Genomic DNA, 12,418 nt, shown 5'->3' on the forward strand with positions numbered 1-12,418 from the left:
AACTGGGTTCCTCTGTGTTTGCAGCGTGTTGGATCTGAATGCCTTCGAGAGACAGAACAAAGCAGAGGGGCTGGGCATGGTCACCGAGGAGGGGACGGGTAAGAGAGCAATCCACAGAGCAGAGGGGCTGGGCATGGTCACCGAGGAGGGGACGGGTAAGAGAGCAATCCACAGAGCAGAGGGGCTGGGCATGGTCATCGAGGAGGGTAAGAGAGCAATCCACAGAGCAGAGGGGCTGGGCATGGTCACCGAGGAGGGTAAGAGAGCAATCCACAGAGCAGAGGGGCTGGGCATGGTCACCGAGGAGGGGACGGGTAAGAGAGCAATCCACAGAGCAGAGGGGCTGGGCATGGTCACCGAGGAGGGGACGGGTAAGAGAGCAATCCACAGAGCAGAGGGGCTGGGCATGGTCACCGAGGAGGGGACGGGTAAGAGAGCAATCCACAGAGCAGAGGGGCTGGGCATGGTCACCGAGGAGGGGACGGGTAAGAGAGCAATCCACAGAGCAGAGGGGCTGGGCATGGTCACCGAGGAGGGGACGGGTAAGAGAGCAATCCACAGAGCAGAGGGGCTGGGCATGGTCATCGAGGAGGGTAAGAGAGCAATCCACAGAGCAGAGGGGCTGGGCATGGTCACCGAGGAGGGGACGGGTAAGAGAGCAATCCACAGAGCAGAGGGGCTGGGCATGGTCACCGAGGAGGGGACGGGTAAGAGAGCAATCCACAGAGCAGAGGGGCTGGGCATGGTCACCGAGGAGGGGACGGGTAAGAGAGCAATCCACAGAGCAGAGGGGCTGGGCATGGTCATCGAGGAGGGTAAGAGAGCAATCCACAGAGCAGAGGGGCTGGGCATGGTCGAGGAGAGGAGGGTAAGAGAGCAATCCACAGAGCAGAGGGGCTGGGCATGGTCACCGAGGAGGGTAAGAGAGCAATCCACAGAGCAGAGGGGCTGGGCATGGTCACCGAGGAGGGGACGGGTAAGAGAGCAATCCACAGAGCAGAGGGGCTGGGCATGGTCACCGAGGAGGGGACGGGTAAGAGAGCAATCCACAGAGCAGAGGGGCTGGGCATGGTCACCGAGGAGGGGACGGGTAAGAGAGCAATCCACAGAGCAGCCTGCAACTGTACAGGATTCCATCAGAGGGCATGAACCTCCCCCAGCAAAGAAACCAGCATCTTCATTCAAATACAAAATCACATAGCTAATAATCTAACATGCCCTTCCATTTCATTTTATTATTTTTTTGTATACAATAGTTGGCCTTCAAAAAGTAATAAGACAACATTTGTTTTTGAAGTTGCTTTTACCTGTCTTGCTGACTGCATACCGATGTCCCTGTGTTGGGCTGGGCTGTGTGATGCGCTGTCGTTACCCATTCTCACCCCTGTCATGAGATGAGGCTCAGAGCTCTCTAACTGCGCCTGTAAAGGAGCCTGGCTCTCTCGCATATTGAAAACTCACTCTTTTAATAATTAGCTACCTAATACCATACTATAATATTACATTTCATATTTAATAATTCAAGTAGTGAGATTTCAATATAGCAATTACTTTTCTTCCTTAATAAGTATACATATATAAGAAAATTATCGCAACTTAATAAGGCTCCCATGAATTTTAGTTTTCGTCAGTATTTAATTTTCGTCCCGTAAAGTATTAATTAAAAACATTTACAAATCTGTTTTTGTTTTTTTTGTTTTTTTATCGTTTTGTAACTTGAAAGATTGTTGTTTTTAACCTTTTTGGGGACAAAAAGCAGGTATTTAAATCAAGAAAATGTAAACAAGTTTTTTTCTCTCATTTTGCGCATTAGTTTGCTCATTAACACAGCAGTGCATTCCAGCGACTTTCTCAATACACAAGGGTTAAAAAAAGAAAACTTCTGTAGATATGATACAGGCAGAGTAGATCAACTAACAAGTTTCCCCTAGTAAAACCTTAGCCAGGTGTAATAAAGCACAGTGAAAGCATTGTAAAGCACAGAGAGGTCTGGTAAAGCATAGGGAAGCATTGTAAAGCACAGAGAGGTCTGGTAAAGCATAGGGAAGCATTGTAAAGCACAGAGAGGTCTGGTAAAGCATAGGGAAGCATTGTAAAGCACAGAGAGGTCTGGTAAAGCATAGGGAAGCATTGTAAAGCACAGAGAGGTCTGGTAAAGCATAGGGAAGCATTGTAAAGCACAGAGAGGTCTGGTAAAGCATAGGGAAGCATTGTAAAGCACAGAGAGGTCTGGTAAAGCATAGGGAAGCATTGTAAAGCACAGAGAGGTCTGGTAAAGCATAGGGAAGCATTGTAAAGCACAGAGAGGTCTGGTAAAGCATAGGGAAGCATTGTAAAGCACAGAGAGGTCTGGTAAAGCATAGGGAAGCATTGTAAAGCACAGAGAGGTCTGGTAAAGCACAGAGAGGTCTGGTAAAGCATATTTAAAAACATGGTAAACTATGATAAATGCCCAGTATAATCACTGGAAATGCATGTCAAAATTACTGTGCAGATTTACTTGGGGGTAAATACCTACACTAAATTATAAAATGAAAAAAAAGAAGAAAATCTAAGTTTAGATTGAAGAATCCTAGAATTCGGCAGCCCAGGATTCGGGAATGTGCTTCTATCTTGAGGAACGTCGGTGTAAAGACCTGCAACAAGGGTAATCCCCCTGTAACCTTGCAGTGAAAACAATGTGATGCCCTTTTTCCTGTAATATAATAATGCAATCAACCTGGACAACAGTAAAAATTAATTCAGTTTAATTTTTATTTGAGTTTGCTTTGACAAGATTGTTTTTTATTGTTATCACATTCTCCCACGACTTGCATCCTGGTACTGTTTTGTTTTGATACTCACTCCTTTTTCTCTCCTGCTCTCCCTCCCCTTCTTTCCGTCTCCCTCCTCCTTCCTCCCACCTCCTCTGCCTCTCCTCCTCTCCCTCAGTTATGCAGAGTGAAAGTGGTAATCCCCCTCTTTGTTCGCTTGTGCCAGTACTGGCGTTTTGTGGTGTTTGAGAATAAAAAAGAAAAACACAGACACGCACACACACAGATCTGCTGTAGCTGTCAAGCTGACAAGCTGATTTCTGTATTCCTTCGAATTTAAGACACCCTGGAATTTGAGCTAAATTTCCCACCTTCAATTTGAGGAAAAAATAAAACATCAAATGAAGATGCTTTGACAAAGACACAGCTGCAGTTACGCATGTAAGAGCGACTTATACAAAGGCATACTCCATGTTCTGCAATGAAATGCTAGGAACTTGTCTGTTAGGCATAGTGGTAAAGCATGTTGTATAATGGTAAATTAACAGTCTGTAAGAAGCACCAGTCTGTCCTCGTCACCGTCCTCAAGCTGGAGGAGCCCTCTTTATCACTTGACAGCTCCCAGACAGTGACTCCTGCGTCTGTGAGAATGGCTGCCTGCATGTCGTGCATGAGTCGAGGTCGGGCAGAGATGTCTCGGCAGTCAGTCACATTGCTGTTTGCATGCTCGGGTAGTCATGTCTTTTGTTGGTTGTTTTTTTAATGCATGCATCACAATACTCGACTGGTTTAAAAAGGGTGTCTTACATTCAAAGGAATACAGAATATTTTTATTTTGTTTTATTTATTTTTTTAACAAACAATTTCTCAAACATATTGCGGCAAGTTTAAAACGATCTCCTTTCCCAAATTGCCCCCCTTGAACCTTCTCCATTTTTCTCCTCCTCCTCTTCCCACAAATGCTGTGAATTTCTGCCGGGTCCCTGTTGTTACTCAGCTTGAGGGATACGTAGATCTGTGCTGCATGCTTGTGCTGCTTCCCTCTCCTTCCGTGGCTCTTGTGCATTGTCCTGCAGGCAACTCTTCGAGATCGTGCCACGGAGTAAAGCCTGGACTGGAGATTTGGGGTTAGGCATTTGGGGTTTGTTTTAGCGAGCCCTAACCCTTATAAAAGTGTCCCATAGTAAAAACACAGCAAAGTAAAGCAAGGGCAAGCATTGTAGAGCACAGAGAGGTCTGGTAAAGCATAGGGAAGCATTGTAAAGCACAGAGAGGTCTGGTAAAGCATAGGGAAGCATTGTAAAGCACAGAGAGGTGTGGTAAAGCATAGGGAAGGATTGTAAAGCACAGAGGGGTCTGGTAAAGCATAGGGAAGCATTGTAAAGCACAGAGAGGTGTGGTAAAGCATAGGGAAGCATTGTAAAGCACAGAGAGGTGTGGTAAAGCATAGGGAAGGATTGTAAAGCACAGAGGGGTCTGGTAAAGCATAGGAAAGCATTGTAAAGCACAGAGAGGTGTGGTAAATATATATAATTATAAATGGCAGTGTCTGCTTTTAAAACGTAAAGGTGTTTGAAAATGTGCAAACCCAAACCAGACCCAACTGTGAGTCAAATCCAACAGCGTAAGAGATACAGAACTAACCCTGAGAGTGAGTGCTAGTCTGAAGCACTGTCACCATGGATATTAATCATTCGTTTAACAACTCATTCTTCATTCTTCTAATCCCCAGTTCTAACCGCTGCCCTTCCCTCACTCACTGCACACTGTTGGACACTAACGCACACAAACACTCTCTTCGTTCTTCCTTTCTTTCTCCTTGTCTTTTTAAATTTTATTTTAATTTTTTTAAACTGCTGGGTTTTGTTCCTGTGGTTACCCTCAGTCTCCAGCTCCTGTGAGGGGGCATGTACTTGGTATTCAATTTGAGTTATGGCACCACGCCTTTATCCTAGACCCCACCCCCCTGTAGATGAAGTTGGTTTCAGGTAATTAGCTGAACTTGGAAATCCAGATATGAAACCAACCTTATCTTCTGCGGAACTGAACCTGTGAAACCAGCCTCCTCTTTTGTTAGTGGGGAATTAGCTGTCTTGTTCATTTGTTAATGATGTAAATTCTTGCTATTTTGCTTTGTTCAGCCTGACAGATTGATTAAAAAAATCCTCTGCACTAACTAGAGAGTGAGCTCTCTGTCTGTTCAGAATGATACAGCAGCAGAGCTGAGATCAATCTGGGCTTTGTCTATCTGTCTGTCTGTCTGTTTGTGTCTCTCCGTCAGCCCCGGTTAGGACAGCGGGCTGGCAGAACTCGATCTCTCCACACCCAAGAAGGATGGGTTTTAAATCTACATCTGTAGCCAAACGTTTTGCAGCACCCTAAGAATGAACTAACTTTGCTTCATAAAGTCGAATGAAAGCTGCTGAATAATGTTACGCTAACAGATTCAATTACATACCGCTTTGTAGTTTTCCCAGATACTTAACGAAAATCTGACAAAAATTGAAAAATGTGACATTTAGAAATCTAACATGAAATACTATGCTGCTGTTATGGCTTCCGGTAGACTTTTCCGATATCGTTTTGTTTCTTTGATTACATGGTTAAGTAAAAGATCTAAATTATGTTCATTATAGTTTTCTTTTTAATTATGCTTCAATCCTAAAATTCTGGGTGATGCAAAACTTTTGGCCAGAGCTGCACAGAAAAAAAAAAAAAATCCACGCAGGGTGAACATGAATCAATCAGTTATTATTTTATATAGCACCTTTCATAGTGGACCACCACCACAAAGTGCTTTACAAGATGCAGTAACAAGAAGAAATCCATAAATGCTGAATGCTGTGAATATGTCAGGAAAGCTGGAGGATGCAAAAGTAATACAGATTATACCACAAAGTGATGCATACAGTGCAAGCGATCTTCGACTTCTGTGCCATGTGCCTGACTGCTGATTGGATTTTAAACTGGAAACTGGAAAAAGAACATTTTAAAAGATTTCTAGTCAAAATGGCAGTTATTTTCCCTCCGATTTTCTCCCAGTTTGGAATGCTTAATTATTCAACATTGCTCAACTCTGTAACCCCTGCACTAACTCGGGAGAAACGAGGACCCACACTCGCATGCTTGGAAATGTGTGCCGTAACATTGGTCATTGAGAGACTTCTAGTGGACACGTTTGTCATTGAGAAACACTTCTAGTGGAAATGTTTGTCAATGAGAGAGACTTCTAGTGGAAACGTTTGTCATTGAGAAAGACTTCTAGTGGAAACGTTTGTCATTGAGAAACACTTCTAGTGGAAATGTTTGTCAATGAGAGAGACTTCTAGTGGAAACGTTTGTCATTGAGAGACTTCTAGTGGAAACGTTTGTCATTGAGAAAGACTTCTAGTGGAAATGTTTGTCAATGAGAAAGACTTCTAGTGGAAACGTTTGTCATGAGACTTCTCTGAAGTAGTGGAAATGTTTGTCATTGAGAGAGACTTCTAGTGGAAATGTTTGTCAATGAGAAAGACTTCTAGTGGAAACGTTTGTCATTGAGAAAGACTTCTAGTGGAAATGTTTGTCATTGAGAGACTTCTAGTGGAAATGTTTGTCAATGAGAGAGACTTCTAGTGGAAACGTTTGTCATTGAGAGAGACTTCTAGTGGAAACGTTTGTCATTGAGAAAGACTTCTAGTGGAAACGTTTGTCAATGAGAAAGACTTCTAGTGGAAATGTTTGTCATTGAGAGACTTCTAGTGGAAATGTTTGTCAATGAGAGAGACTTCTAGTGGAAACGTTTGTCGTTGAGAGAGACTTCTAGTGGAAACGTTTGTCGTTGAGAGAGACTTCTAGTAGAAACGTTTGTTGTTGAGAGAGACTTCTAGTCAAAACCTTTGTCATTGAATATATTAGGTTTCTTTCAGTGCTTCTCAGTTCAGTGCTGTTGTGTGTTTAACAGTTGTGGATGATCCTGGGAAGGAGAAGGCAGCTGTATGGACGGTGTGGCTTGTGCAGCAGTGTGTATGTATGTGTGTGTGTGTGTTGGCTCAGGAGCTTGCAGTAGGTTGCAGACTGGCAGGGCACGCATGTTTGGGTGGCGCTGTGGGAGCTGTCTCTGTGCGCTTCTCACTAACAGCGAGGGGCAGTGGGGAGAGGAGAGGAGCTGGTTTCGTGCTCTCCTCTTCCCTCAGCCCTCACCCTTGAATCTCTCCACTCTGCCCCCTGTCTAACACTCACCCTCCCTCTCTGTGCAGGAGAGAAGGTGATGGCAGATGATGAATTTACTTGTGACCTCTTCAGACTGCTGCAGCTGCTCTGTGAGGGACACAACAACGGTGAGGCTCTCCTGATCTTACTGTCATCTTCCACACTGTGATTATCATATGTAAAGTTACAGCTCTTAAGCCTGGGGAGGCCTGTATGAGGAGGTGTACCTTTTTCTCCTTTCAGATTTCCAGAACTACCTGAGGACTCAGACAGGTAACACCACCACGATCAACATCATCATCTGCACTGTGGATTACCTGCTCCGACTGCAGGTACAGACAGACACAAAACAGGCATGCCTACCGCGCAAAACCTGCCCTGCCCTTTCCCTCTTAGTGTGTGTGTGTGTGTACACATACAGATAGGTAGGTAGATGGATAGATATACAGCTACGGTCAAAAGTATATATATTTGGGTTTAAAAGTTAAAGAAGCTTTACATTTAAATATGCTTCCATTAAACGTATTTAATATTTATATCTATATATGCTGTATGCTTTCGCCCTTCTCCTCCACCCAGGAGTCCATCAGTGATTTCTATTGGTACTACTCTGGGAAAGACCTCATTGATGAGCAGGGCAAGAGAAACTTCTCCAAAGCAATGACCGTCGCCAAGCAGGTCTTCAACAGCCTGACTGAGTACATCCAGGTGAGACTGATGAGTCAACCAATCCATCAGTCACAAGTTGACGACGTACTGCAGGGTTAACCCTGTGCATGCCTGTGCCCTGCCCTGAGCCCCCTCTCTCTCCCCTCTCTCCAGGGACCCTGTACTGGTAATCAGCAGTCTCTGGCTCACAGCAGGCTGTGGGACGCAGTGGTTGGCTTTCTGCACGTTTTCGCTCACATGATGATGAAGCTCGCCCAGGTAAGCTCTTTACAGTCCTTCAGACAGCCAGGGATACAGACTGACTGATAATGAGAATCATCTCCTTACACCCGACCATCAACCCCAACAATCCTTCAGACAGCCAGGGATACAGACTGACTGATAATGAGAATCATCTCCTTACACCCGACCATCAACCCCGACAGTCCTTCAGACAGCCAGGGATACAGACTGACTGATAATGAGAATCATCTCCTTACACCCGACCATCAGCCCCGACAGTCCTTCAGACAGCCAGGGATACAGACTGACTGATAATGAGAATCATCTCCTTACACCCGACCATCAACCCCGACAGTCCTTCAGACAGCCAGGGATACAGACTGACTGATAATGAGAATCATCTCCTTACACCCGACCATCAGCCCCGACAGTCCTTCAGACAGCCAGGGATACAGACTGACTGATAATGAGAATCATCTCCTTACACCCAACCATCAGCCCCGACAATCCTTCAGACAGCCAGGGATACAGACTGACTGATAATGAGAATCATCTCCTTGATGAGAGTGATCATGATGATAATGAGAATCATCTCCTTGGTACCATGCCCCGACAATCCTTCAGACAGCCAGGGATACAGACTGACTGATAATGAGAATCATCTCCTTACACCCGACCATCAGCCCCGACAGTCCTTCAGACAGCCAATAATAATAATAATAATAATAATAATAATAATAATAATAATAATAATTAATAATAATAATAATAATAATAATGCATAATAATAATAACGTAGTCATATTACCAATATAATAATAATAATAATAATAATAATAATAATAATAATATACAGTAATAATGGGTTTTATAGTTAGTATGAGTCCATACCCTTGTTGTCTTGTTTAATGTCAATGTGATGTTGTTATGAAGCACACAAGTAGCCCACTCTGGCTATGAGATGTATTGGATGAGCATCATGCCCTGCAGTCTGTAGTTACACATGGTGATGCTGCAGTGGTAACAGCCAGTACTGGTTTCTCAGTACAGATCACAGCTCAGTGGATGACTTGCTTTACACTCCCTAGCAAGCCATTTGTCACTGATCACTAACCTGGACTGAGTGTAAATGGCTTCTGGCAAGCTGCATTACAGACCAATGCAGTCCACAGTACAGCCTAGACTAGCGTGTACTGACTTGTATTGTGAGAGATGCAGTCAGGTATATAGACCTAGAGCTGCAGCCAAACGTTTTGCATCTCCCACAGTTTTAGGACTGAGACATTCATGCAATCAAAGAAAAAAATTAAATCGCAAAAGTCTACCGGAAGCCGTAATAGCATTTCATATTAGATTTCGAAATGTCACATTTTTAAATTGTCAAGTATACGGGCCAAGTATAAAGCGGCGTGTAATTCGATATGTTAACATCACATTATTCAGCAGGTTTAATTTGTCTTTATGAAGCACAGTGAGTTAAATGTTAAAACATGAATTAAAAACTGTTGTTGTTGTTTTTGTTTCTTTTAATGTATTGTTTTTACTGACAGTATTTGAATTTTTTGTTCTAATGTTTTCTGTTTTAACTCACTCTGTTACACTGCATTTTTGTATTTCTATTTCTAAGAACAAGCGTCTCTCTCCCTGTCACAGACCTGTACAGAGCGGTAGTTACAATGCAAAAGAAAAGAAAAAAAAAAACCGAGTAGGTTGAAAAAAGAAAAATTACAAAAACAATGTGGAAAAAAAGAAAATTGCAAAGCAGTGTGACACAGAGATCTCCGAAAGACAGCTGAAATATTTTGTTTGAAAAATAGAGTTTCAAAACTCTTTTTAGGAGACACCCAGACAGCAGACCCTTTAAACAGAGCTTATGGAGTCCTCAACATTACCTCACATTCCCTTACAGTGCGCTATTACAGTGTGCTGTTATTACACTGTGCTGTTACAGTGTGCTGTTATTACACTGTGCTATTACAGTGTGCTGTTATTACACTGTGCTATTTCAGTATGCTGTTACAGTGTGCTGTTATTACACTGTGCTATTTCAGTATGCTGTTACAGTGTGCTGTTATTACACTGTGCTATTTCAGTGTGCTGTTATTACACTGTGCTATTTCAGTATGCTGTTACAGTGTGTTGTTATTACACTGTGCTGTTACAGTGTGCTGTTATTACACTGTGCTACAGTGTGCTGTTATTACACTGTGCTATTACAGTGTGCTGTTACAGTGTGCTGTTATTACACTGTGCTATTTCAGTGTGCTGTTACAGTGTGCTGTTATTACACTGTGCTGTTGTTACAGTGTGCTGTTATTACACTGTGCTATTACAGTGTGCTGTTATTACACTGTGCTATTTCAGTATGCTGTTACAGTGTGCTGTTATTACACTGTGCTGTTACAGTGTGCTGTTATTACACTGTGCTATTACAGTGTGCTGTTATTACACTGTGCTATTTCAGTATGCTGTTACAGTGTGCTGTTATTACACTGTGCTATTTCAGTATGCTGTTACAGTGTGCTGTTATTACACTGTGCTATTTCAGTGTGCTGTTACAGTGTGCTGTTATTACACTGTGCTGTTACAGTATGCTGTTATTACACTGTGCTGTTACAGTGTGCTGTTACAGTGTGCTGTTATTACACTGTGCTATTTCAGTGTGCTGTTACAGTGTGCTGTTATTACAGTGTGCTGTGCTGTTACAGTGTGCTGTTACAGTGTGCTGTTATTACAGTGTGCTGTTACAGTATGCTGTTATTACACTGTGCTATTTCAGTGTGCTGTTACAGTGTGCTGTTATTACACTGTGCTATTTCAGTATGCTGTTACAGTGTGCTGTTATTACACTGTGCTGTTACAGTGTGCTGTTATTACAGTGTGCTGTTATTACACTGTGCTATTACACTGTGCTGTTACAGTGTGCTGTTATTACACTGTGCTATTTCAGTATGCTGTTACAGTGTGCTGTTATTACACTGTGCTGTTTCAGTATGCTGTTATTACACTGTGCTATTTCAGTATGCTGTTATTACAGTGTGCTGTTATTACACTGTGCTGTTACAGTGTGCTGTTATTACACACAGTGTGCTGTTATTACACTGTGCTGTTACAGTGTGCTGTTATTACACTGTGCTGTTACAGTGTGCTGTTATTACACTGTGCTGTTACAGTGTGCTGTTATTACACTGTGCTGTTACAGTATGCTGTTATTACAGTGTGCTGTTACAGTATGCTGTTATTACACTGTGCTGTTACAGTGTGCTGTTATTACACTGTGCTATTTCAGTGTGCTGATAGAGGGTCCTGTTGTGAGCTCCACCAGTGCTACAGAGTTAGAGGTGCTGGCTGTAGGATAATGTAGGGGTGGCAGGGGGATAGAGAGAGACACAAATACAAAAATGGTGTTAAAAATGTTTCTAAATAACATTTTTATTCTGATGTGTAACAGATGCACCCTCCAGCCGGATCCCGGAATGGCGTAAGACCCTTTCTGTCATTCAGCTGCCATCTCACGCATAGTCTCACGCAATGCAGCGCTGGGGGGGGTTAATGTTTTTAACATTTCAGCCAAGCCAAAGAGCGAGCCTTCCTGCCCCCCTTGAAGACAAGATGAAAGAGTAGGATAGACAGTGTATAAACCCTTGTCGCTCTGGAGGACATTGCAGTATCGTCCAGTGTTCTAGTGGTGAGATGAGGGGCAGGAAGGAGCACTCTGAATTCAGACTCACAGTGTAGAGAGTGAGGGGGTGAGGAGCGCTCTGAATTCAGACTCACAGTGTAGAGAGTGAGGGGGGTGAGGAGCGCTCTGAATTCAGACTCACAGTGTAGAGAGTGAGGGGGTGAGGAGCGCTCTGAATTCAGACTCACAGTGTAGAGAGTGAGGGGGGTGAGGAGCGCTCTGAATTCAGACTCACAGTGTAGAGAGTGAGGGGGTGAGGAGCGCTCTGAATTCAGACTCACAGTGTAGAGAGTGAGGGGGTGAGGAGCGCTCTGAATTCAGACTCACAGTGTAGAGAGTGAGGGGGGTGAGGAGCGCTCTGAATTCAGACTCACAGTGTAGAGAGTGAGGGGGGTGAGGAGCGCTCTGAATTCAGACTCACAGTGTAGAGAGTGAGGGGGGTGAGGAGCGCTCTGAATTCAGACTCACAGTGTAGAGAGTGAGGGGGTGAGGAGCGCTCTGAATTCAGACTCACAGTGTAGAGAGTGGGGGGGTGAGGAGCGCTCTGAATTCAGACTCACAGTGTAGAGAGTGAGGGGGTGAGGAGCGCTCTGATGGCTCAGTTGCAATGGTACTGTTTCCTGTCTGAACAGAGACAGAGGCACAAGCTCGCTTTAATCCATTCATTTTGATTTTCTTGATGAAGCTTTTTATTTGTCGTTGTTGTGGCTTTTATTTCTTCCTTTAACCCCTTCAATGCCTCTGCTTCAACTATCGCAATAATATTGATAATAATACAGGACAGTTATTAAAGTTATTAAACCAAATGATATATAAATACATCATACAGCTGTGGCCAAATGTTCTGCATCACCTAGACCTTTAGGATTGAAACATAATTAAAAATATATGAATATCATTT

General features: G+C 43.5%; 1 protein-coding gene across 1 annotated transcript in view; it reads left to right on the top strand.

Moving 5' to 3' along the window:
• LOC121303771 (ryanodine receptor 1-like) overlaps positions 1–12,418 on the top strand; it is a 94,410-nt gene that overhangs the window by 66,591 nt on the left and 15,401 nt on the right. The window contains exons 80-85 of the mRNA XM_041234549.1: positions 25–815; positions 860–1,090; positions 6,992–7,072; positions 7,188–7,276; positions 7,524–7,652; positions 7,767–7,871. Coding sequence (XP_041090483.1) covers positions 25–815; positions 860–1,090; positions 6,992–7,072; positions 7,188–7,276; positions 7,524–7,652; positions 7,767–7,871 — 1,426 coding nt within the window. The remainder of the gene's footprint in view (positions 1–24; positions 816–859; positions 1,091–6,991; positions 7,073–7,187; positions 7,277–7,523; positions 7,653–7,766; positions 7,872–12,418) is intronic.

Source organism: Polyodon spathula, chromosome 35 (assembly GCF_017654505.1).
Source record: "Polyodon spathula isolate WHYD16114869_AA chromosome 35, ASM1765450v1, whole genome shotgun sequence".
Taxonomy (NCBI): Eukaryota; Metazoa; Chordata; class Actinopteri; order Acipenseriformes; family Polyodontidae; genus Polyodon; species Polyodon spathula.